Raw genomic sequence first — 27,611 nt, forward strand, 5'->3', positions numbered from 1 at the left:
TATCACAATATTTTTTTCTTATTTATATTTCAAAAACCAGAAGCCATTCATTTATTAATTTGATTGCACTTTAGTTTACATATTTAAATGTTTAAATGTTCAGATATTAAGTTTTGAATGCAAAATTAAATGCCTTTTCTCTCAAATATATTGTTATAATCATTTGTTTCAGATGTATCGTAATTATTTTCTGTATAAAAATTAATTTGGTGTTCAAAAAGTCTTTTTTCAAACTTGAGTCTTGAAAAAGAGGGGGTCGTCTTATATTCGGGCCAATACGGTATGTCAAATACTGCCCATAGTGTCGTTGTAAAAAGTTCTGAACTGTGGCATGTACGTTTTAGAGCTGTCCCGACTAGTCGACGTCATCGATGACGTAAATCCGTCGACGAGCACAACATCCCGTCGACGGTTAATGAAGGGTTAGGGTTAGGGTGCTTGGCTGCACGTCGGCCGTGAATAAACACCTCAAGCGCCGTCACCGTTTGTCGTTTTTTTTTCTTTTTCATTTTTTGTACACCAGAGGGTGCTGTCGCCTTACCAAATAATAATGTTTCATTGACAATGGGCCTATAAGTGCTATTAGTATTGCTCTTAATGCTAACTGAAAGGTTTATTTCATGTTATGGTTTATTTTATGGTATAGAAAATTATAAAGGTTAAAAGGTCATAAATATATACAGTATATACAGTGATTGCACTCAAGGGAGAGATTGTCAATGATAAGGTAATAAATTAAGGTAAAGGCAATTCATTGATATATAAATAAGGTTTAAAAGGAAAAAGGTAAAAAGTTTTCGTTAATTTCTAATTGTGTTGTTTAATTTGTGTGCACCGTAGCTCTTACAGTGTGATTACATCAAGGATGGAATAAGAGTTGTAAACCATCAGTTTAATAGACCCATCTTTTCAATCGGGATGCTACACTAGTTAATTCTATCAGCATTTGAACTCATTGTTTATTTGTGATTTATAATTTTTATTTACGTGTTTATTTGTACTTTAATAAATAATTTAAGTGTTCCAATATGTTTGTTTGTGAATTGATAAGCGTCAACAAAAATTTCATTGCTAAATTAGTAAACAAACCAAAAAAAGATAATATTTTTTTTTTTTTTTTAAATTATTACATTAGTCGACGAATCGTAAAAATAGTCGGCTGACTAATCGGGAGAAAATTAGTCGTTTGGGACAGCCCTAGTACGTTTAAATGAATTTTTCATTAATTTCATTCTATAGCAATTTTTTATTCAATATATTTGAGATAGCTTCCAATAAAGTCCAGGTTTGTGCATTCAAAGGTGAGAAGGAAACTATCTTGAGTAGTTTACAAAATACATGCTTATTCCAAAATAACTAGAACCCAGCATGATACTTTGATATTTTGTAAAGGTTGATGTTTCGTCAGATGTAAGGTCTGAGGTCAATGTTTTTTTTTTTCTGTTGCCGTTTTTAATTAATTAACCTGTGTAATTGTTGTACTCTCTGCACAGTCATAAGAATGGACAATACAATCAAATCATATACAAAAATACAAAAAGCAAATCATTATCATTTTACACAAAACTCCAAATGTAGGCCGGACAAAAGTATTGGCACCCTTTGAAAAATCATGTGATGCTTCTCGAATTTGTGTAATTAACAGCACCTGTTACTTACCTGTGGCACATAAGTGCTGGCAAATACATGAATCACAAGTGCAGCCAGTTAAAATGGATTAAAGTTAACTTAACCTCTGTCCTTTGCCCTTGTGTGTACCACAATTAGCATGGAGAAAAGAAAGAAGATCAAAGAACTGTCTGAGGACTTATGAGGAAGCATGGGCAATTTCAAGGCTACAAGTCCATCTCCAAAGACCTGAATGTTCCTGTGTCTACCGTATGCAGTGTCATCAATAAGTGTAAAGCGCATGGCACTGTGGCTAACCTCCCGAGATGCGGACGGAAAAAAAAAATTCACAAGAGATTTCAATGAAAGATTGTGCGGATGGTGGATAAAGAACCTCGACTAACATCCAAACAAGTTCAAGCTGTCCTGCAGTTGGAGGGTACAGCAGTGTCAACCCGTACTATCTGTCGGCGTCTGAATGAAAAGGGAGTCTATGGTGGGATACTCAGGAAGACCCCACTTCTGACCCAGAGACAGGGGGCAGGGCAGCACAGCCCTTTCGTCCTCCCGTTGCCCAGCAAAGGAGCCATTGTCACCCCCCCCGGGATCCAGGGTGGTCCCCCCCCCCCCCCCCCCCCGAGGGAATGACACAGGGCAACAAACCCTCTCTCTCATTGATGTTCAATAAAGACAACATATTTTGGCATAAAAATGCTCATTTTTAATGTGAGACAGTGTCTTTTATTCGATAGAGGCCCAAAAATATTCAATTATTTTGGTGTCAAAGTAAATATGTTGTGCGTTACCTGTTGAAATGCCTGGTTAAGTTGTCCCTGCTGAAGGTGCTGAAGGATATTAGCTTGCTGTGTTTGGTAGTCCAGATGTGCTGTCGGGACTGGGGTGCCTGCTGCAGACCTCATTGCCTGCATAATGCTTGAGGTGACCACTGCCTGCTGCTCCTTCATTGCCAGGGTCACCTCACCTTTGACAATCCGCTGTACATGACCAAGAATTGATTCCTGCAAACTGAACAGGAAAAGAGCAGTTGATCCATATGACAGAATAAGCTTCCTTCCATTCAGTGTAAATCAATGATTTGGTTTACATGGATAACTAATTGTATACACCAAGTATAAATTCCTCTGCCAGCATCAGTTGTACAATTCTTTGTGTAAAATCTTTAAAAAAGAGGAAAAGATGACATAAAATATCCATAGGCCCATATTGCCCTCTGCTTATTCTGTTGCTGAAGTGCCAAACAACTGCAAAACATCAAAACTTCTATTAACATACTACCATTAACACAAACACCTGAAATCAATAGAACCAATAGGTTTTCAGTTTTGTGTATGTCATGACTAAAATGCCACAGGGGTTCTGTAAATATTGTTATCAGAATTACTTGTACTTGGATAGACAAACATGATTTAACATTGTTCAACAAAAAAGGTTTTTAAAGAATGAATAAACAGCACTTTACAGGTCATAGTACCATGGCTTGTCAAACGAAGAGACTGACACTGAACTGATGATGGATTACTTGGGCACTTACTTTCCTACCAACATCTGGAACTGATGTTGGATGTCAGCCCTGATGTTCGTCGTGATCGTATTAGCCAGCTGATCAGTCGATTTTTGGAAGCCATCAATCATATGTTGGAGTTGGTCAATCATGGGGTCACGTGTTTCCTGCTCTCTTTGTTTCCTACTTTTTGCATGGTACTCAAGCTGTTGTATATCTACAAAGAAAGTTCCAACAACTTCAATCTCTTTCTCAAAGAAGCGAATACAAGGAAATACACTGCATAATTAGCCTTAATGTCCATTTATCAGTTTTGCAAGAATGTTATTTTTCAAGCTATAGCTATTAAAGTTGGTTCTTTTCTGCCTGCCTCTGCAAAAGTGGAACCTCCCTAATATGTGGCCGACTGGTTCCAATTTAAATATTTAATATATGAATATAAATGTTTCAATATGATAGGCCATTGGGGGCTGGGTGTTGGTGGGCAAATGTTTATCATAAAAGACCTCACACAGGAGTATATGAAATAATAGCGATTCCTGCGACAACATCCAAGCAATACCTCTCTGGCTTTAAACCTATGCAGTTTCTTTTGAGGGTTCTGAGGAGTGAAGTTATTAATGTGTTCTCGCGCAGCAAAACTTTGGTACAACTAGGCAATGGCAACCAGCGGAAAATCCACAAAACTGCGGTAGGCCTACTATGATTTGAAAGTTCACCCAATACTCTTAGAGCATTTTTGATTGGCTGCTGCAATGCTGTGCACCTGCACTAGTGCAAGTATTTTTTTTTTTTGTCTCAACATGCTTTTCATGTAGACTCGATCTGATACAATGTTCTTTATAGCGTTCCTTCCAGACAGCCAAAGTTGAGCTGAGACAGTGAGGCACCTAAAGGCAGAGTAATCGACAAATTGTCTTTTTTCCCCCCTAAGGAATGTAAGGATGTAATTCCAATATTATAAGCTAAGCTTCTTACACTGCTGATAAAGAAAAACTTGGGGAAAATGGAAATTGTAAAATGTATGTGTTTTACATGACTAATAATAGGGCTTTTTTGAGGTTCAACAACTTAAATAAATGAAAATACATACGTTATAATGACGTTGGTATACGAGTGAAAAAAGGTTGGACAACGGCTCTCGCTACTTTAAAAAAAACTTGGTAACTTGTTGCCATAAAACCTGTATTTCAAGTTTACCAGACAAAGATTGACAATTTACTCAAGCTGAGTAAAATTAGTAGTATAGCCCTCTTAAGCAGAGTTAAATGAATGTTCACTCATTCATTCATTTTCCAAGCTGCTTATCCTCACATGGGTTGCGGGGGTGCTGGAGCCTATCCCAGCTAAGTATGGTCAGTAGGCAGGTTACACCCGGAATCGTTTGCCAACCAATCGCAGGGCACAAGGAGCCGAAAATTATCGGTAACCGATATTATTGTGCATCTTTACAAAAAAAGCGCACCAGGGTGGCAAAAGCATGGACTTGAACGAAACAAAGGAGAGTACACTGTCGTGTGCTGTCTGCAATGCCAAGCTTGTCGGCCGTGAATGAACACCTGAAGAGCCGTCACCCAGTTGTAATTTTGGAAGACGACAGGAGACAACAAGATGGCAGATTGTAAATCCATTTAACCAGTGTTGTTAATTACGGCATTAGAGTATAACATTTATTTTTGTCAGTAGTGAGTAATCTAATTAATTACTTTCCCATCTTTGCAACGGCGTGACCGTTACTGAGGATGTAAAGGCGCATTGGTTGAATGACGCGAGAGATGTCTGTGAGACACACAGAGAGCAGAACGGGAGGGCAAAAGAGGGTTGTGACGCCGTTGCATCCGCGATGCTAGGTGGCTCAGACCTCGAAGCCTTAACATCGTTCACGTTCTTCCTAGTGCATTTAGCGTGGCGAGCGTCATCTTATACTCTTGGACAACTTTTCTTTTTTTTTTTACATACAGTTCGTGACGTTCAGGTGGGTACAATTTAGGGGTGCACGATATCCATTTTTTGAAACCGATATCGATAACTTCCTGCTCCTCAAAGCCGATATCGATATTGATAACCGATAATATATAATTTTTTAAATGTATATTTACCTGAGTTTTTGAACACCAGGAGGTTTAAAAAAATAATGGTGGATTCAACATAGATTTGTCTTTGATCTCACCAGAATTTTCATAATGACATGAAGATTATTATAATGAACAAAACAAAGACAAGAACAGTCTTGACTTCAAATAAAGTGCCAATATTTATTTTTTCAAATAAATAGAATTTGAGTCAATCACAATAAATTAGTCAATATAATTGAAGATGTGTTTCCTGAACAATGAGCACTGAACTAAAACATAAACCCAACAGGTACTGTGCTTTGTCATCAGATAAAAATATTTGGTGCTACAGGAGACTGTTGTGGTCTTGGTCCATGAAACAACTTTCTTAACCTGGGAGACAGGTTAGGACAGCAAGCCTATCAATAACCAAAAGGCCTCACAATAACTTACTTATAACTAACACTGTAAACATTATATAGTAAGGTTTATCACTCATTCCTCATAACAAAAATATGGTGGAACAAAAAGGATTAATGGCCTGCCTTATCATAATCAATATAAACGGCAGTGAGTGAACCCATATTCAATAAAGTATGAGATTTATTCTCTGCATAGTATAAAATCCTACCAAGCATGCTGACAGGACTAACATTACACGACAACTATTATATGTATGTATAGCATAGCACACTAGCTTGAGCTACTAGCCTTAAGCATTGGCTGGCTTCTATAACAACAATTTACGAAGTTCTGTACATATGACCCTTCACCACCGAAGTAAACATATATTGCACATCCGTATGTTATTGTAAACATAAATACTTACATATATTTCCGAGGCGGAAACGTAAGTAACAGGTAGCATTCACGATTGTCAATGCTAACGCTAGACACAGCACTGTGTAAACTGAATGAGTTTGTGGGCCAAATTATAAATGCAGCGAATTATTCTGACCGGCAGGCAGCATCAATGCCCCACAAATGGTCAACTGATTTCCCAGCCAGCGAGCACAGTTCATACTGTATTATTGGTCCTATTAATTATGTTATTGGATTTATTGGGATGACATCATAATTCCTATTATCGGACCGATAATTATCGGATCAATAATTATCGTGCACCAGTAGTAAATGGCGTTAGACTTGTATAGCGCTTTTCTACCTTTCAATTAATTGAAAATAATGGACTATTTTTCTGTTGAGTATGCATTATCATCACCAAGTACGCGTTGTCCTTGTATATGCTACATACCAAAAATAGTCATTTGCCCTAAACTTTTCTTGAATGACGTAGCCACCTTGTGTAATTTTTTTTTTTTTTCATGGAAACACTGGCCTGCTTGCTTTAGTCCATGACTGCACTAATCTTACTTTATATTATAACGTATTATGTATCTACATATAGTATTATGCTGAAATATTAATGCTACAGATTTTGAATATGTAGTTTTAAGAATTGTTTTGAATCTTGTTGGAAAGGTGAAGTCACAGTGTTTTGAATCTGTTTACCGTACTTTTTCGGACTATAAGTTGCGTTTTTTTTTCATATTTTGGCTGGGGGTGCGACTTATACTCAGGTGCGACTTATGTGTGAAATTATTAACACATTATGTTATCATTTCACATGTTATTGTGGTGTCTTGGAGTGACACTGATGGTTTGGTAAACTTTTTAGCATGTTCTTTATGCTATAGTTATCTGAATAACTCAATAGCTATGGCCACGTTCGCGTTCAGCCTTTTGCAATGTGTGTTCAATTGTATTATTGACTTTTTTTATATTGAAATGCATGCTTTTAGTTTGTGGCGCTTTCACGCCCACGTGGGGGCGCACTCGCACTTGTTTACGTGAAAAAGAGCACTCACACGCCAGAAGAAGATGGACAGCTACGTAGGTGTGAGTGAGTGGGCGAGAGAGAGAGACACGGCTGCGAACCTACGTTCATTGTTTATGCTTTCAAAATATCTCTACAGAGGCAAAGCCTGTGTGTATCATCTTTTCTGTTGTTGTGTTTTCCACTCGCGATCGGACACTTAGAGCCAGTTGTGTGGTTGTTTGAACGATTTGCTAATGCTAGCGAACGCATGCTAACCGTTTAATGTCATTCTCTAAGAGCACTTAATTATCATTTATTTACATTGATGCGAACCTGTTTGGTATCAAGCACCAAACTGATTCAGCACATTATACGGACGTCCAGCATCGTCATTTGGGAGTTCGCTGTATAGCCGGGACCGAGTCGTAGCGTCCTTGTAAGGACAGTATATTCTCATTTCGTTGTTCATGCACTGTACACTGTACATTTATTCAGCATGTTGTTCTATACTGTATTTTTATATCAAATTGCCTTTCAAGATGATATATCTGTGTTATGTGTTGGATTTTATCAAGTAAATTTCCCCCAAAAATGCGACTTATACTCCAGTGCGACTTATATATGTTTTTTTTTTCCTCTTTGTTGGGCATTTTATGGCTGGTGCGACTTATACTCAGGTGCGACTTGTAGTCTGAAAAATACGGTACATTCCTTTCTTTTGCACTACTTAATGCTATCAGCATTTGACCTCATTGTTTGTGATTTATTATTATTTGTTTATCTGTACTTTAATAAAGAACTTGCGTTCCAAAATGTTTTTGTGAATTAATAAGCATCAACAAAAATTTGCTAGATTAGTAAAAAAAAAAATATATTTTTTTTTTTATTAAAAAGGGGGAGTGGGATACTCGAATCATCGACTAATGGTTAAAAAAAAAGTCTGCTGACTAATCTGGAGATAAAAAGTCATTTAGAACAGCCCTAGTTTGTTACCTTGAAAGTTGGGGCAATGAGTTACCCAAACGTTTTTTCAAAGTAAACTACCCCCCCCCTCCCCGAGTTTACAGTGTAAACCCCAGTTTGAGAAAATCATCACACAGCTTACAGTAAATTTAAATTTCCAGACAATTACAAAGTACTTACATTCTTGTGTTCCTTGCTTGAAACTGTCATTAATTTGCTGAAACATTGACTGGCAGCCTTTCTCAAAAACAGGTAGCACAGTGCTTTGGAAGGCATCTTTGTAAGCAGCCTGGATGGGACCTTGCATAGCCTCTGCAGCAGCCCGACCAATTGCATCTGTTGTGTTCTAGCGGCAGAGAAAGCACTAATATCAATTAAGATCTAAATGGAGAATGTGCATGCCAACAAAGATTTTGGACCATGCAGACTAGAACAAGTAATATAAGAGATGGACAGGGTCAGAGATCTACCTTGGATTTAACAACCTTGATGACATTGTCCTTCAGGGTGACCTCTACAGAGGTCAGCTTGGAAGAAATCGTGTTGCTCAGCTGAGAGGTCACTGGCTCCAGACTCTTCGAAATTGCTAATCAAGCAAAAACACACTTCAATCACGTTATTCGGGCAAGTGACCAAAGATTAACTAACTACAGTTTAGTCCTACTTGGCATGTCCAAAGTTCATACCGGGGGGCAAGTAGGGCTTACAATTCATAATTTTGTGACCCATGTTATGTTGTAAAAATAGCATTACGTATAGCAGGGGTCCCCAACCTATTCCACAAAGGCCCACTGTGGGTGCAGGATTTCATTCCTACCATACAAGGTGACAACACTTTTCCCCCAATCTGGTGTTTTACAAGTGCAATCAGTTGATTGCAGTCAGGTGTGGCTTGTTTTAGCAGAAGCCTCATTGGTTCAACTGTCTCTGCTGGAACAAAAACCAGGACCCACAGTGGGCCTTGAGGACTGGGTTGGAGACCCCTGACGTATAGGGCTTACAATTCATAATTTTGTGACCCATGTTATGTTGTAAAAAAAGCATTACGTATGACCCACAATCTTAACTTTCACATCTTCTTATATGCATATGTACTGTATTGCTTGCCTTCAGTGAGAATCTATAATATAAAGAGTCACGAAAATAAAACTGATTTGTGCTATGTGTTCAGATTGTTCTTACTTGGCGGAACAGTTTTCTTCATCTCCTCTCGAACAACTTTGTCCATCCTATTTGTGAGTGAATTGGAAAGGGTGTTGCTTAGCTGCTGGTTGAGTTGCTCCTGATGGTGCTGCTGATTTTGAGTCTCTGCAAGAACTCGCTCGCGCGTACGCTCTGAGATTAGGTTAGTTAAAGTTCACATTGAAGATACACACTCATGTCTGATTGGTTGTTATTCGTATACCCAAAAACAGATCACCGAGATGAAATTTCTTTGAGAAACAATTTCCACTTGGGACAAACTATGATAAATTAATGCCCGACAGCATGGCATGTTCTTGGTTCAAACACATTTAAATTACTTCTCCGGTGCAAACAGTGCATTAGTTGCTGTTTTGGCTATATCAGTCAAGGGGATTGGTGAGATGTGAGATTTATCTTCAGAAAGATAACTACATATAAGCAAACTGTGGTACACTGCAGTGCAGTCGCTCCCCACTTCTGAAAGATACGTTCTTGTTCCTGATGGTTGGTCAGCGCACATTCTACTCGGGCTATTATTGAGCTCTGCATGGCTTCAATTTGCTCTCGTAGCTCAGTCAATTCTCTTTGCTGGCCTCGGAGAAACATTAACAACTCTTGCTGCACATCCGTACTCATCTGTGGAGGACATGAACAAAATTAATGAAATGGACAAAATTACTATTTACCGTATTTTTCGGACTATAAGCCGCAGTTTTTTTTCATCGTTTGGCTGATGTTTAGGTAAATTTGTTAGAATGTTCTTTATGCTATAGTTATCTGAATAACTCTTAATAGCTATGGCCAAGTTCGCGGTCTGCCTTCGGCAGCGTGTGTTCAATTGTACTATTGACTTTTTTATATTGAAAATGCATGCTTTTAGTTTGTGGCGCTTTTACGCCCAAGTGGGGGCTCACGCGCACTTGTTTACGCGAAGAAGAGCGCTCACACGCCAGAAGAAGATGGACAGTTACGCAGCGTCTGAGGGAGTGGGCGAGGGAGAGAGAGAAAGGGAGAGAGAGAAACACAGCTGCGAAACTACGTTCATTGTTTATGCTTGTAAAATATCTCTACAGAGGCAACATCTGTGTATATCTTCTGCTGTTGTTGTGTTTTCCACCTGCGATCGGACACTTAGCCAGTTGTGTGGTTGTTTGATCGATGTGCTAATGCTAGCGAACTCATGCTAATCGTTTGTGTCATTTCTGTAATAGAACCTGTTTGGTATCGAGGACGAAATTGATTAGTATTAGTTCTATTTTTAGTTTCACTCTTCAAATGATGGTGTCATAACGATGGCCAAAATTAAGTCAGCAAATTATACGGACGTCAAGCATCGTCATTTGGGAGTTTAGCTCGCTGTATAACCAGGACCGAGCCGTAGCGTCCTGGTGAGGACAGTATATTCGCATTTGGTTGTTCATGCATCATGTAACATTATCATACTATATACACTTATTCAACATGTTGTTCCCTATTGTATTTTTACATTACATTGCCTTTCAAGACGACATATCTGTTTTATGTGTTGGATTTTATCAAGTAAAAAATTTCTCCCAAAAACACAACTTATACTCCGGTGCAACTTATATATGTTTTTTTCCCCTCTTAGTTGGGCATTTTAAGGGTGGCGCGACTTATACTCAAGTGCGACTTATAGTCTGAAAAATAGGTAAATGAAATCTAAATGCTTCCATTTTTAAATAAGGATGCCAAGGATTAATAATATCTGATCTTTGAGTATTTTATATACCTGGCCAGAGTCCAATTGTCTCAATAGAGGATGGTCACTATTGAGAAACAGAGAGGGAACATCGGTTGCTAATTCTGTCAGTTCACAATTTCTACATAGACATGAAGATTCACCGACCTCTCATCTTTCTTATTCTTCCTTTTAGGCTTTGGCGAGCCTCTAGGAGAGGTCTTCCATTCTTTAACTGTCAGCCTGTGAGAGGAGCAAGGGCCACAATTTGCGGAAGATGACGCTGAACCAGCCACCTCAACTTCAGTGTCACTTAATAAAAATAATGAGATGTATTTTGAGGAAAATAAAAGAAAAATATCTCTCTGTACTTGAATCAACAAGTGCACTCGTATTACCTCTGCTCAGCCACTGGGTCCTGACTGTCATTCTGTGAGCGGTGATAGGACCGGCATGCATAGGGTGAAGTAATGAGTCTGTCATTTGAATCATCACCTCGTGAGCTATGACAAAAAGGTGTATCAGGCATTAAAATACACACTAATAGGATGAATGGGACAATGACAGTCACAATCTCTCACAGACTTCTGGTTCTCTTTTGTGCACACAGACACTGCAGGATTTGAATAGCTACTTTGTCAGAGCGCCTATTTTACCAGAAACTCTTGTGGGATAGTTTTATTTAGTTTTTTAATATTTTATTTTATTTTGATTTTATTTTATATTTTTATATACTTTTATATCGTTTTTTTTCCTCAATATTTTATACTGCTCCAACAAGATTTTCCCTTCGACATGGGATCAATAAAGGATTATCTTTTGAATAGCAACTAGAAAAAGGCACAAAAGGTTGTAATAAGACCCCGTAATCATGTTCTTGATCCTATATATTGTTTGGCTTTGCTATTGAAAGTCCAAAGTAACTTGTTACTGACAGATTTTGTGTACAAAAACACACTTCACAGAATCCTATACCATTAACATATTAATGTAATCACATCACAATACAACACATTGCTACTTACTCCACCCAAGTCTGTCATTGTTTTGCACGTTGTGATAATTAATCTGTGCTTAGTTAATTTTCAACATGTCATATTACCTCTGCTTAACAAAAACAGTCAACACCAAAACTGGTCAGCTAATATATTTGAACATTACTGTATCTCTGAGAATGTATTACCAGTCTCCAAGACTATTGTCTCTATTCCTGGTTTCCCTGGTGATGTCGGGAGCAGCTGGCCAAGATGTGTGGCTAATGCTGTTCTCTGTAGAACCTCCTGATAACCCAGGGGTTTCCTGTGATAAAGCGTTCTCCAGGAGAGATGGTGTTTGGCCAAGTCTGGGCTTCAACTCAAGAGATTCTCCAACAGGTCCATCTACACATCCAAGCTCCATGGGCAACAGGCTGTTAAAAAAAAAAAAAATCAGATGTACATAATGTCAAAGAAACATAATGGCCATTTGATGCTCTTGCGATGGAGCCAATGTGACCTTGCGTGGGATGACTGAACTCTTGTCATTTTGCACAATTTAGCACAATGTAGGAGATTTAGATGGCAAAGATTACTTATTTTGGGTGGGTAGGTTTATTGGATTTTCACAAAACTGTGCAACAATTCCAAACATCCATCATATCAATGAGTATCCATGAATGATAAGAAACCTCCATTTATTTAAAAAGCACATAGATACACAATGATACCCTTCCTAAAGCACTGAAATGTTTAGTCTTTTTTTCCTGTAATGTCCATGCAATAAACCCTGGTTTAATGGGTTGTGACTAGGAATGTGCCAGTATGATACTCTGACGGTATGATAACCTTAAGCCAAAATATCACAGTTTGACAGGATCACAGTATTGCAAATGCAGCTATAAAATGTATTACTTTAAGATATCTGGGTTTAAAAAAAAAAAAATTACATTGAACATTATTTTTATTTTTCCAAACATTAGCAAATTGGAACATAAGTATAATGTTCAATTAAAAATAAAAGAAAAAGGGAAAAAAAAACACATACAATATTCTAAATAAATATTAAAATAAATGCAGTGCTTTAAGTGACCCTAAACCCACATGTTTACTTCATACACACACTCTCTTAACACAGACAGTTGCCAGAGAGAAAAAACACTATGTTTTACCACCGCTAGACACACTAACCACGCCGGAGTCAACTCTCATAGCTGGCGGGAAACATTCAGGACAGTGTTAACTAACCTTTAAATTTGTATAAATGCGAACTCATATTGGAGGTTTTGCCTCCTCGGCAGCCACCCTCACAAAAAAGGTTTTACATGTACTGTAGGTTGGCCCTCCTCCTCTTAGCCATGCTAGTCTAACTTTCTGTAGCAGGAAGTACTCCAATACCAGCGATTCCATTTTCTTCGATGAGGAAAAAAGTTCAGGAGTTTCTCCTCCAGCTATCGTGTAGCAGAGCAGACTCACTGAAAGAACGACAACCGGTGGGGGAGGGTTGAGCCTTGCAGCTGCAAGCAAGGGATTTTTCTATGCATTTTTGGGATGTAAAAAAATAGCTAATAACTTAGGGACGGTATGACGGAAAAATTTTGCGGTTTTTGAAACCGTGACGTTTTCATACTACGGTATATCTTAATATTTGTTATCAGCACATGTCTAGTTGTGATAATCTTTGAAATTGGAGTAAACACAGGCCCTATTTAGACAAGTATTAAAAGACAATATTTAAAATTTGCACTTGACTTAAAAATGACCAAAAATAAATTTGCCCACTTTAGGTCTCAGTGGATCAATTGTACATTGCTATGGTGTCATATTGCATTCTCAAACAAAGAACACTTTCATTCATTCATTCATTTTTCATGCTGCTTTTTCCTCACGAGGGCCGCGGAGGTGCTGGAGCCTATCTCAGCTAACTACGGGCAGACGGCAGGGTACACCCTGAACTGGTTGCCAGCCAGTCGCAGGGCACAATGAGACATACAACCATTCACGCACACACTCATACCTACGGAAAATTTAGAGTGTTTAATCAGCCTACCATGCATGTTTTTGGGATGTGGGAAGAAACCGGAGTTCCCGGAGGAAACCCATGCAGGCACGGGGGAGAACATGCAACATCCACACAGAACCCTTGATCTCAGAACTGTGAGGCAGATGTGCTAACCACTCAGCCACTGTGCCGCCCACTTTACACACTTTAAATGTGATAATTCTTTTCTAGTAATTTTTTTAAACTTCTGAACTAGGATCTATTTTCAAGAATTGCATACATTTTACTTGTTCATTACAGTACCTGTTGCTGCTGACTGATCGTGGTGAAGTGAGCAAGTGAAGTGCAGAGGCAGCAGAGGCCATACTATCAGTCTGAAGAGCGGACAGTGGTAAGGAGTCCAAAGTGGACATAAGCCCGCGCTGAACCTGCAGGGTCTGAGATGCAATCTCTGGAATATCCTGCGGCATGACTGTGGAGGCTGAGGAGATAACGTCGGGAGAGCGGGCCCTGGTTGGGGAGGTAAGGGGTGGCATGAGCGCAGCATCAAGAACCTGAGCGCTGTCAAGCACATTCGGAGTGCTTTGGGATGACAGTGCCTAGAGAGGGAATAGTGATTAATATTGATGATATTGAAACAACTCAAGTGAAGAGTAGCTGGCAGTAGGTGCATCAGGTTATACCTGGATAGCCTCCAACCCTGGCAGGACAGCGGACGCAGGTCTTGGACTGCTAGTAGAAGTTGCAAGAGACAAACTGTTATCTGCCCGGTTGGGACTCTGACTAATGTCATCAGAAGTTCTGTGAAAACAAGAACATACCAAAGAGCCTATGTATTTAAACCCATGTAAGCAGGTCAAAGGCGTGTTAAAATAGTGTTCCTATCTCAACCGTACATCGAGAAAAAAAATTGTTGATATTGAGATTATGTAAGAGGCTCAACTCGTGATGCTGGTATTATAGTACAATGATAAGTCAACTTTGTCATAGGGCTGGGCGATATGGCCTTAAGTACGTATCACGATAAATTGAGCAGATTTACCTCGATAACGATAAATGATGATAAATTCGCCCAAGCAAACTGTTATATAACTTGAAAATTTGAATCAATGCATGGAATACAAATTAAGTTTCTCGTTAAATTTATTTACCAGCTTTCAATTTAACAATTGCACATGCAGTCTAAACATTAAGTATTAAAAAAAAATCTTGTAAACAATAAGAATTCTTGTGTGAACATTTATAACAGCTTGTATGACTTGAAAAATTTAATCACTTGAATTTCATTAAATTCATTCCGCATTGTTATACACTAGATAGTGGCATACATTTAGATATTTAGAATAGATACAAATACGACACATCCGCCCGCCCCCCAGAAATTATACTTAATTAAAAAATAAAATGTTTCACAAACCTTTCCTTTCTTTTATTCGGCTCAATTATTTACATCTTATGATTTTGGAAATCCTTACAGTATGCAATAAATAATATTCCTGTTCCCAAGCCCTGTGCTTACTGTACTGTAATTTTTACAAAAAATAAACAATACATAGGTACTCCCCGTCATCTAGGACGAGCCACTTACAAGACTAGCACTGTCGTGTATTACAAATACTGCTTTGAACACATCTTCACAGGCAAAAGCAATGACACAGGCTTAAAGAGGTCAACTTTAATTGTGAAAATCACACTTAATGACGACACGATCTCCTGGTTGAAATAGACGACATCCACTTAATTCTATTGAAGATATGTAATGCTGAGGCAATTTGTCAACTTTACTTTTAAAAAGAAACGTGCACTGTTTATCCAGTAGATGGGGCTCTTGCAGTGTGTCAAACAGTGATTCAATATTGGGCAATTGTTTTAAAAGTGGTTCATTGTTTCAGAAAGCCTCGGTTTTTCCATCCCTATCTGGAACCCGTCAAGAGTCTGCTTAATGTCGGGTGAAAGTTTGGCGAAGCTAACTTAAGCCCGACTTCATCCCGTTTACTTGTAGCATTAGCCGCTAGCGTTAGCTGCTAGCGTTAGCCTACCGGGCTTCTGTTTGATTGGCTTCCTGAAAACCATGTGACTCCAAACGTAAGCACACTGTCTGCTTTCTTAAAGGGGAATGAACATAGCCGAACAACACAGTCAAAGCGGGATGAAAAGACTATATTTTCTTCTTTTATTAAATTACCGAATTTACCGACATGGTCAAAATTACGTCGGTCATCGTGAAGAATTTCGGTAACGGTAAATTTTCGGTTTACCGCCCTGCTCTACTTTGTCATTCTACATTTACAATCAAACAACATGTCAATATTTCAAATGGTTAATATTCAATAATACAAAAATTAGAAGTAGGTAAATGCTTTAAAGTTCCAAAATATTACCCATTAGTGTTCATTATGATCTCAATTGTGCAGAAAAACTCACCTATTGGTTGAGTCAGTTGAGTTGCTGCTGATTGCAGTTATAATTGTCAAACTGCTGGCGCTACTGCCCGGAGATGCAGGCACCTGAAGAGTGTACATATGTAAAATAAAACATGTTTGTGCAGAATGTCAATGTCTCAATTTTTATGGATAGTGTCAAATTAAGAGCATTTTAAAATTGTTTAAACATTAGTCAAATCTAAAATATTTTGTGCTTCTACTGCAAACTGTAAAAGTTAGAAGACAACTGCATAAACAAAAAGTACCGGCCCACCAGGGTGTTCAATCCGGCCAGAAGGATGTTTTTTCATAGGCATAAAATCTTATTTCTAATTCTGTGCTTTTATTTTTATACAAACATAGTTTGCTTGAGAGCATTTGGATGATCCAGAATAGGATTGGGAAGATGTCCTATCGTTAAATGAAACCAAAATGGAGAAGGATGCGTAGTTGCATCCCAACAGAAAACGAACATAATTTTTTAAGGTTTGTACCGAAGTGCTTGGTGTCATGAAGGCATCGGGAGTCATCAGTTTTGGCATTTCACCATTGCCATTGGTTGTGTTTGACAGGAAGTCGGCAGGAGCAGGAAGTGAAGGCATGTTCCTTAGGTCAGTTTGGGACCCACTCTCTGAGTCCTTGTCAGAACTTTGGTCTGTCAGATGGTCTGAAAAACCTGTTGGATACATCACCCAATAGAGTAAAAATTAAAAGTCACATTTACAGTTTTTGACCTGATATTTCAGGGAGATTGCTACATAAGACCTCAGTTTGGTCTAATCTAGAGTTGTCCGATATTATCGTGTAGCCGATAAAAGCATTTAAAAATAATACGGTATAATATCAAGTTATCAACATAATTTTTTCATTGTTGGTTTTGGACCAATATGCATATATGGCAGTGCTGTCATGTCCAATTATCACCTACGTTTCTGGTGTTTTGTCACCCCCTGCTGGCGCTTGCATGTAATTAGTTTTGATAAGTTCCTGCACTTTATGACGTAATCATATGTAGACACTAGTCCATTGCAAATAGAGAAATAAATGGACGAGCTCACATCTGCAGCCATTGTACCATAGCAGTTCTTGCCATCTCACCACATTGTTTGTGACTTATACAAGAATCGCTTGTACTGTACGTTATATCCTTCCTTTTTACATTCACGAGCGAATGTGGTTACATTATTTCATTGCTTGCAAGCTGTACTCCCAGTTGCTATTCAAATTGACACGTGGCCTATACTTTATTTTGCGACTATTTCATATTATTGACACAATGTTTTGCATTTTTCAGTTTTACAAAAAAGTATCAGCGCTCTTTCAAGAGAAAGATGACCAAAGTAAAGCCTTTTCAAATTTACTCCAGCTTCTGACTTCCCTTTGGAGCCTGATTTGTTCGCTATCTGGCGATTTGTGTACCAACACAAAGGACAGAATAAGTTTTGAATTATTAGCACTTTGCACTATTTCCCTTGAAAAAAACTGATGTTAAAACTATTTTGATCTCAACAATAAATATAGTGGTGCAATATAGGGACATCTTCCCTTAACTTCAGTTGTAGCTGTTCTCTTATTTTTCACAGAGTGTTTATTTGGAAAACCATGACGTTGTTACATTCATCATTAGTAAAGCATCCAGTAGGGCATCACAATACAATTAGCCATAATATGTTAAGTTCACGACCACATATATTGGTATCAGTATCAGATTTTTGGAGTTGGACAATACTGGGATATCGGTCATTGGTTAAAGTCATTATCGGACAACTCTAGTCTAATCTTATCCATGAAACCTTGGGAGGGGGGTGGAATTCATTGCATTGTCACTTTAAAAGAAAGTGGCCGCTTAGCAAAGAACTGTTGAACTTTAAAAACAAACAAATGAACAAACAAATAATCCAACCAAAACAATCTGGAGGATCAGCATGGGGCAGGCTTGTAGAGTTGGAGCTTGAATTGGGCTGGAACCAGATCTGAACATCCTGCAGACTCCTAAAAATCACAAAATATTCATGTAAATCCAGGGATTCCCCTATATTCAACAGATTGTGGCGCACCGCCACACTAAAATGAAAGCCGCCACGCCTGGCAAATGAGATGTATTTTATTTATTTATTTAAATTAAAAAAAAAAATTTATAAGGCCGCTTCAAACTAGCGGCAGCCGAGTGGGAGGAGTTCAGCGGACACCTATTCATTGTGTATTGTAGCCTAATGTTCGTAACTATGCAGGCCCCCCCTTAAGAGACGCAAGGGGAACGAGTAGGAAGAATGGGAGAACGAGCGAGATAGCGAGAGATAGCGGTCGCATGTTGTAGCAGCCCGCTGTTATTTTGTTATTGTTTTTCTTTATTATTGTTACCACAATAAAGTGGGTAAGCAAATACAGACTTCTCTCCTTCTAGCCCATATCCGGGGCATTACAATAATTTGGATCGGACTTTTCGGCGAAAGTGAGCGGTGGACGGCCGTCTTGGACGTAAAGCAAACTTTGATTGAACTTGCGCGTAGAGGCGGGGCCCAAAATAAAGCCTCGCTCTATTTTCAGAGCGGTGGTCACAGTAAACGATTTATCAGTTCAAGCAGAGTAAAATAATACATATTCACGGTACAAGAACGTCGTTTCTGTGTCCATCGATTGGTAAGAAAAGGCTGTTTGTACGAGTGACGTGTGGGCGCTCCCGTCAGGGGGGACATTTCACGTGGAGTGGCTATTTTTCGGCACAACACCGGCGCGCCAACTTCAGACAATTACGGCTGACGAAACTTTGATAAATGCGCCCCCCCCACCCAAATTTCGCGAGCTCTGGGACACTCGAAAAATGACTCTCATACCTCTCCTTGCTAAGTTAATGGTACCTCGACGTGCCTTTGTGTGGAAATTTAGTTTACGAACAACGGGGAAAAAACTATTCACCTTCTCACCGAATCAAGTAAAACTCTTTACACGGCTATTAGAATTCCCCCAGTGCTCTAAATGGGTCAGTTGACAGAAGGACTGTTATTGTTGTGGTAATGTAGTACTTATGAGGGTCAAATAAAAGGAAAAAGGAGGACTACGACGGTGGTCTGCAACCCGCGGCTCTCGGGCCGCATGCGGCTCTTTAGCGATGCTTCGGAGCTTTTTTTTTTTTTTTAAATGGAAAAAGATGGGGGAGGGAAATATATTTTTTTGTTTTAATAGGATTTCTAGGAGGACAAACATGACACAAACATTCTTTCAATTCATTAATATTGTAATGAAGTTAAACTTGTGGTGGCATAGTACAACAGAGTAGTCACGTGGTGCGTCATTCTCTATAGGATCCACTGCAGGGAAAACAAACATTTAATCATGAAGGCTAATTACGTATTTCTATAGTAGGCTAATATAGCTAGTATCGATAATTATAAGGCTTGTAAAAGGCTTTTAATTTTTTGTGGCTCCAGACATACTGTATCAGTTTTTGTGTGTTTTTTTGGGGGTCAAATATGGCTCTTTCAACAGTTTGGGTTGCCAACCCTGAGTCACTACGAGATGTAAGTCGTACTATTGCCACGAGAAAAAAAGTCGCATTAGTACATCGGGTAACGTAGCTGTAATCAGCTACGCATTTTACATACATGTACTGTAGCTGAGAGGTACAACATTAGCCTGGCTAATGAAATATTTCAAATATATCTTTGTTATGGTTCTTCTTGGGGGAAAAATGAAGGGAAAAAAATTCGCTGTGGCACGACATGGTGAGGCTGTCCGACTCCGATGCAGCCCACCACCACAGCTTCAAAAAATCCTAGGGGAAACACTGAAATCTGCAATGGCTAAAGTTCAACAGTGTATAGCATCATGTAACAATCTTTTAATAGGAAAACCTTAAAACTGCATATATTTATAGTTAGGAATAATATGTTTATTTGGCTACACAATGTCAATTGCAATGAAGTTGGGATGTTTTGTTTGACATAAAAACAATACAATGATTTGCAACTTATGTTTAATTGAATAAATTACAAACTCAGCCATGTTTGAAGGTAATGGCCTGATTGGTCTACTTTGGCCCACTACTCTAGCCTCCAATTACTCTTTCTTGCACACAATGCAATGTATGATATTGCGTCTAAGGTCTGAAATCCCACTGTCACTTTTCCACAAAGACTTGTTCAGATACTCGCGGCAAAAAATAGAAAAATTGCACGGTTTAAAGTCTTGTAAAACACATTATTTCTAAATATATGCAATATGTTTAAAGTTACGTGCTGAAAAATGTGCAAAGAATTAATTTATTGCTGGATTGCCTACTCTTTTAACTTCCACAGCACGCAGGTATTTGTAGGTGGGCGTAAAAAGGGTATCTACTAGGGGTGTAACGGTACACAAAAATATCGGTTCGGTACATACCTCGGTTGTGAGTTCACGGTTCGGTTAATTTTCGGTACAGTAATAAAACAAAATGTAAAATATAAATGTGCTAGTTGTTTATTACACACTTTTGTGCTTTCAAAAATAGGAACATTAGCCTATACAAAGCTAGAATTCTGCTCAAAAATAAAAAATACAATATTTTGAAATGTAGATATTTTGGAAAACAAAATAAAAATAAATAACATTGGCTCAGACTTTTTTCTTTAAACAAATATCTGATGTTCAAAATTGAACAGTTGCAACACTGAACAGTTTCAAGTTTCTCATTAACTATATGACCACAGCACATTTAGGGCTGTCAAACGATTAAAATTTTTTAATTGAGTTAATCACAGTTTAAAAAATAATTAATCGCAATTCAAACCATCTCTAAAATATGCCATACTTTTCTGTAAATTATTTTTGGAATGGAAAGATAAGACACAAGACATTCAACATACTGTACATAAGTACTGTATTTGTTGATTATAACGATAAATTCACAAGATGGCATTAACATTAACATTCTTTCTGTTGAAGACATTTTCTTTTTCTCTGCAAAAACAATCACACAACAGAGCCTTAGAACAGTAACAAAAAAAGTATTATTCATAATGTGTGCAAAGTGTGTGTAGTGTACACGTAAATGCGGCCCTCTTCTCTGCTCATCCTCTAGCCAGTCCCTGAGGCAAACCAACGTATTTACATTTTCTGAGAGTTGTTCCATCTATATTCTTTTTTAATTTGGAGCACTGTCAATTTATGAACAAAATAATGAATTTTAAGTGTGCCTTATAGTCCGAATACAGTACAGTGAAGTCATTTCATGGGCTGACATGTACAGTAATAGTTCTTAGTAGTTTGAGAATCTGCCTATACAGAGTCTCGATCGGATACTGAAAAAAAAAATTTTTTTTTTTTTTTTTTGTCCAGTTGCCATATATTATATACACATTTACAGGTGTTGGACAAAATAATGGAAACACCTTAAAAAAATCAACATAAACTAATTTAACATAGTGTAGGTCTGCCTTTTGCAGCAATTACAGCCTCAATTCTCCGAGGTATTGATTCATACATCTTGTGAATTGTTTCCAAAGGAATTTTGAGCCATTCTTCAGTTAGAATACCTTCTCACTCTTTTAGAGATGGCGGTGGAAATCGACGTCTTAAATGAATCTAAAACTGACCATAAATGCTCCATTAATGTTTAGGTCTGGGGATTGTGCCGGCCATACGAGATGCTCAACTTCATTAGAATGTTCCTCGTGCCATTCTTTAACAAGTATGGTCAATGATTATGATGTCAAAATGATTCCACTGATTCCAAGAGCTTTTTACAGTTCTTCCTCTTCCACTTTTTCTGGGAGTGTTGCGGAGTAGAAAACCTAATTTTGTTTCTTTTGGCAATAACATATTTCTGGATTTTATTTTTTTTTTAAACTTTTTAGCCCTCAAGGAAAATAAATAAATAAAAATTTAAAACCCCGATCCGATTTCCGATCACGTGATCGGATCCTGGACATCCCTAATTCTTAGTTATATCTTGATTTTCTGTGTCAAATTTGGTGGTTTTATCGGCTTTACTAACATGCTGGTTGTTAAGGACAAGTGAAGGGTTGTTGTTGAAGTCATTATCTGTTTTCTCATTTTGGAAATCCTAGTTGCACGCCAACTCAACTTTAAGTCCCAATTTGTCATTGATGGCACATTACGGTACAGCAAAATGGTTGATTAGTCACCGATACTCGTTTTGCTGTGCTGGGTCACAAATGGTAAAGTGAGTGCACTCCTATAGCACTTTATCAACAGTACATTATCATTATCTGGTGCCAAAAGTGGTGAGACCGGGGTCGTTCACATTTGATAGATAAAATCCCTAAATTTGGTGATATGACAGAGCGAGAGGCCAACGGCTAAGTAATGACAGCAGCTTCATAGAGGTGTTTATTGACTAATTTATTGCTATTTAGCTGGCTAACCACTGTATAGTATACTGGAACTCACTTGGTATGAACACAGTAGAGTTTAATCTGGATGCCCGATTTGGACTCTGTGGGTCCTTGAATGCCCTCTGCAAAAAGTTGCACACGCACGGGAAAAATATCAATGATGAAATTAGGCCAGTGTGCAAATAGCTGATTTTAGAGTCCCTGACAAAACTCTTGTCGCTTATCCATTTGGTAGAAATAATTGCTAATAACCTGACTTTTAATTATTCAATTGGTTTCAGAAATGGCTCATATGAAAGCTAAAATGATGTTGAATATACAAAAATGTATTTGTTTCACAGAAAAAAGATTTATCATTTAATGAAGACATAAAGGTCAAATTCTGGCAAGACAAAAGTTTTGTTGCCTATAGAAAGTAGTGTGAAAATTGAACAAAAAATGTACTTCAAATACAAAAATATGTTACATAACATAAGCGAATTAAGTAGTGGTGCTGTGAGATCCTGATTTAATATTTTGTATGACTTCCATGGGCTTGAAGGACTGCATCCATGCGGTTTGGCAAGGATTCATACAATTTATTGATGAAGTCATCAGGAACATCAAAAGAAAGCAGTCTTGCATGCCTCCCAGAGTTCATCAACATTCTTGGGTTTCGTCTTCCATGCTTCCTCTTTAAACCCTACCCCAGACATGCTTAATGATGTTCATGTCTGGTGACTGGGCTGGCCAGTCCTGGAGGATCTTGATCTTCTTTGCCTTGGGGAACTTTGAGGTAGAGGAAGTATGTGATGGAGCACCATCCTGCTGCAGAAATTGACCCGTTTTACTGTCAGGAAAGTAAGAGGCAGCTAAGATTTGTGGATATTTCAGACTATTTATGTTGCCTTCCACCCTGCAGATCTCTCAGGGTGCAGACAATTAAAAAAACGTGTGGCATTTGCCAAGGCCCACAGCCTGTCAAAAGGCTAGACGCTGGAAAAGTGGCAAAAGGTGGATTTTTTAGATGAATCTTCCATTGAATTACACCACAGTCACCACAAATATTGCAGGAGACCTACTGGAGCCCGCATGGATCCGAGATTCACTTAGAAAACAGTGAAGTTTGGTGGTGGCAAAATCATGGTCTGGGGTTACATCCAGTATGGGGGTGTGCGAGAGATCTGCCCATGAAACCAATTGAATAATTAAAAGTCAGGTTAATAGCAATTGTTTCTACAAAATGGATAAGCAACAAGACTTATGTCAGGGACTGTAAAACTGCTCCAGATCAAAATGGGCCCTTAAGTTGGCATTTTTTATCGATCATTAAGGCTTCCATGGACCTACCTGTTGTTGCGCTCTCACTCTCCTCCTCTGGAGGAAGCACTTCAGTGTGTCGCAAACGGCTGTGTGCAACATCTTGAACTCCAAAGCTAAGCACGGGATGGGTGAGTAGAAACTCTGACACCGCAGTGAAAGCTGCCTTGCCTTTTACTATATCTTGTGTCAGCTCCATCACATAAAGTACCTGTCAACGCGCCACAACAAATTAACATTAAAAGAAGGAAAAAGTAGGCAATGCTAGAAAGTGACAAATTTTTATTGAAGTTCAATAAACTGTTCGATTAAAAAAAAAAGTTTTTCAAAATATTAACAATACACAGCTGAAATAAAGAAACGCCCTCAAGGGGCTTCACACTCGCAAGGAGGTTTAGTTTAAAAAAAAAAAAAAAAATTAAATCACACTCAACATATTAAAAGTATAAGAGCTGACAATATTGTACTGACCTTCCTCTGTACATCTGAGAGGATGAGATATTCCGCAGACAAGTCCAAACTTGCCTTCAAACTTGGCAGAACTGCCATGTTCACTGGATCTGGAGAAAACCTACAAAACAGCAATAACTATTAAACCATTTTTGAAACGATTTGGGTGTTCATACAACAAAAGCCACAATTTCTATAAATGATGATTGTTTTGCTTTCAACTAATGCAGACTGTTTAAGAGCAGACATTCAGGGAGTGCGCGTTAGTAGGGGTCTGCGGTATTAATAGTATATTCACTCAGTAGGTGGTATAAATTTGGGTGAGATTTGCACTCAATAAGGATGCAACAATACTCGGTTTTATACTGAACCATTCGATACGCCCTCTTCGATTCAATACGCAAAAACATTCGATCCAAATGAAAAGCTCCCAAAATGAATTTTCCGAACTTTTGTCCTGCACAAAGGCCAAGCTGTCCACCTTGCCTTGAAAAAAAAGAAAGAAAACGCTCCTCCGTGCTAGCAGCCTCACCCCCCCACCTTCTCCCCTAAACTGGGCGGGAGCTGCATTTGTTAATGGCACACAAGGATCATTGCTAGCAAAGACAGACAAAAGCTTTCCAGCCCGACCCGACCCGGGCCCGCAGGTATTAAAGCCAGACCCGGCCCGATCAATTAACTTGAATGGCAGGCCTGAGCCCGAAAAAACATGAAATGTTATGTTTTATTTGTAGGCCGGAATCAGTCAGACCTGGACAGAGCACTACTTGGAAAAACAAAGCCTGTCTTTTGCTTTTTCTTCCAATCCTCCCAGTTAAATAAGACTGTATATGCATATTCAATAAACATTTATATCTTCGCACTACAAAACATCGTTTTAGTTTACATAGCTTACATATGCAAATATATATTACAAAAAAGTTGGCGAGAGAGAAGTCCCGCCCGACCCGAACGTAATAATTGACATTTTAGGCCCGACCCTGCCCGAAATTCGGGTCGAGTCAGGACACGTAGCCCATACACTACATTGATGAATTAAAAAACGCCGTGAATAAATGGAAGTTAAGCAGGCCAAATCAATCCATACCATTGACAATAGATAATGCTGCAAATAATGTTAATTTAGTACGTGACACAGATGGACTTGGACCACAAATATATTTTGCTCATGTGGTAAACCTAGCTGCTAAGAGAGCTGTAGCAATCAACAGTGTGCTCCGCCTCACTTTAAAAACAGTAAAGATTGTTCTCAGCACTTTTATACAAAATTTCTTCAGATCAGTAAGACGTAAGCACATAAATATTATGCACTAAAATGCATGTTTATAAAAATGAAAAAAAAAAAAAAAAAAAAAAAACGAACAAAACACGTGTATTTTCGAAAACCGAATCGGATAAAAAATCGTGTCCCTCGTATCGAAAATCATACCGAACCATGACTTAACTGTATCGTTGCATCCTGAGTACTCAACCAAACATCGTGAGAACAAATAATGATGATGGTGCTACTTTTGGAATGTTTAGTGCTCTGCTAACTTGCTCACACAAGCTAAATGAGCTGTGGCTACAGTGCATACAATAGCTAACACAATTAAATATGTCAACATAAACTTACTGTTTGTGCAGGAACATTTTATATTTTTCAAAAAAAACCTAGCTAAGGCATGGCGTCTTTGTGCTGGCATGGTTGCCTTGGTTTACAGTGCTCAGCCATGAAAGTGTTTTATAGAGAGGTAGGTTTAGTTAACAGGGTACACTCATGAAAAACTTCTGCAGTTGAATTTATTTCTCAGGCTGAGCCTGTAGGCTCAAAGTATAGTATTTTTATAGAATAATCAATATATTTTAGATTTTTTTTCTTCAACTATCAAGTGCTGAGATCTGAGCTTGAAACTTCATAGTAATATTGCCAATATCTGAATATCTTCATTTTTTGACTAGTGATAGCTTATCATTTTCATCAAATTAACTTTGCTACATAAAACCTGGGGTGCAACAACAAGACGTAGGAAAGCAAATACCTGATGGTCTGCAAACAGCTCCAGGAAACAGTACACCACATCTTTAATTCTTGGTTCTGATCTGCTCCAGTTATAAGAAACCGCCAGAATGGAACACTAATTATAAAAACAGAGAAATGACACAATAAGTGAAACAGCAATTAATTACTTAGTAGAAATCGTGCATTTTGGTCATAGCAATTTAGACTTATGTCCACTCACTCGGGGTCCTGTCGTTTGTGGTTGTCACAGAACAGAAGGCAAGAAAGGGGACGCCCACCATGAGGACGCAATTCATGTAGACATCTAATTACAGGAAACTAAAAATTAGGAATTCTGCTTTTTTATAAAAGTATCAGAATGTACATAAAAAAATCAACATACCTTGGCTTGTCTTGCCCCCCTTCTATATATATCTGCCAGAATTTAATGTAGCCATCATGACTGGCTGTGGCTAAAACTGTTCCATCTGGAGATAGGGCACCTTCACTGACACGCTGGTAAGACAGTAAAATATGTTTTATTGTATGCCATCTACTTAAAAAATGGAAAGCAGTTCTGTGCAATGAACTTTAGAAATATATTGCGAGACCAGTTTCAGCTGCTTAACGTTTAGGACTCAAAAATTGTTTTAAAAAGTGCTCTCATGAGACAAAGATCCTTACCTCAGAATCATCTCAAAAATCAATGATGCACGAACTCAAATGGCATTAAACAAAAGGCAGACTACACCCTTAGCTGATACTTAGATTTACAGTGATCCCTCGCTACTTCACGCTTGAAACATCGCGCCCTCAGTCCATCGCGGATTTCTTTTCAATTAAAAAAAAATAATAATAAATGCAGGATTTTATAGCGATGTCCCATCCGATCACGTACAGCCTCTCACTCTCCCTCCTGAAGCTTTTTCTTTCTGCAGCTTGTTAAAGTTAACAATGAGTGAAAAGGGACCTACTTTGAAGATGCCAGAGAACTACCTTTCAAAGGCCGATGCCAAAAGGGAAAAATTGTGTCTTATATCATGTATCTCTTTCTAATGCTCAATCTGAATATATTGGATGCGCCCTCAAAAAAGCTACACCTCTACTTCGATTTCGATTATCGCAGGGGGAGTTGAGCTATTAACCATGAAAAACAAGGGATCACTGTGTATAAAGATTTTATTTTGTTAGTTTTTTTAGCCATTTTATTAAATCTGTCGCTATGAGCAATTATTTTCCGGTGAATGTTAAAATATTTTCCATAATAAGTATTAGGTTTAACTTGCAGTTAAATGAAATA

General features: G+C 38.3%; 1 protein-coding gene across 2 annotated transcripts in view; it reads right to left on the reverse strand.

Moving 5' to 3' along the window:
• edc4 (enhancer of mRNA decapping 4) overlaps positions 1-27,611 on the reverse strand; it is a 52,620-nt gene that overhangs the window by 6,018 nt on the left and 18,991 nt on the right. Inside the window, exons 8-28 of one of the 2 annotated variants that reach the window (XM_057836031.1) lie at positions 26,715-26,827; positions 26,553-26,636; positions 26,352-26,447; positions 24,352-24,451; positions 23,911-24,091; positions 22,637-22,703; positions 18,153-18,241; positions 16,744-16,925; positions 16,251-16,333; positions 14,510-14,627; positions 14,130-14,425; positions 12,034-12,258; positions 11,249-11,353; positions 11,019-11,093; positions 10,902-10,938; positions 9,640-9,787; positions 9,149-9,301; positions 8,437-8,552; positions 8,147-8,312; positions 3,161-3,347; positions 2,415-2,634 (exon numbers count right to left, since the gene is read on the reverse strand). In XM_057836031.1, the coding sequence (XP_057692014.1) occupies positions 2,415-2,634; positions 3,161-3,347; positions 8,147-8,312; positions 8,437-8,552; positions 9,149-9,301; positions 9,640-9,787; positions 10,902-10,938; positions 11,019-11,093; positions 11,249-11,353; positions 12,034-12,258; positions 14,130-14,425; positions 14,510-14,627; positions 16,251-16,333; positions 16,744-16,925; positions 18,153-18,241; positions 22,637-22,703; positions 23,911-24,091; positions 24,352-24,451; positions 26,352-26,447; positions 26,553-26,636; positions 26,715-26,827 (2,841 nt within the window). Of the gene's footprint in view, positions 1-2,414; positions 2,635-3,160; positions 3,348-8,146; positions 8,313-8,436; positions 8,553-9,148; positions 9,302-9,639; positions 9,788-10,901; positions 10,939-11,018; positions 11,163-11,248; positions 11,354-12,033; positions 12,259-14,129; positions 14,426-14,509; positions 14,628-16,250; positions 16,334-16,743; positions 16,926-18,152; positions 18,242-22,636; positions 22,704-23,910; positions 24,092-24,351; positions 24,452-26,351; positions 26,448-26,552; positions 26,637-26,714; positions 26,828-27,611 lie in introns of both variants that reach the window. The other variant, XM_057836030.1, reaches the window with a different exon arrangement.

Source organism: Corythoichthys intestinalis, chromosome 5 (genome assembly GCF_030265065.1).
Source record: "Corythoichthys intestinalis isolate RoL2023-P3 chromosome 5, ASM3026506v1, whole genome shotgun sequence".
Classification (NCBI taxonomy): domain Eukaryota; kingdom Metazoa; phylum Chordata; class Actinopteri; order Syngnathiformes; family Syngnathidae; genus Corythoichthys; species Corythoichthys intestinalis.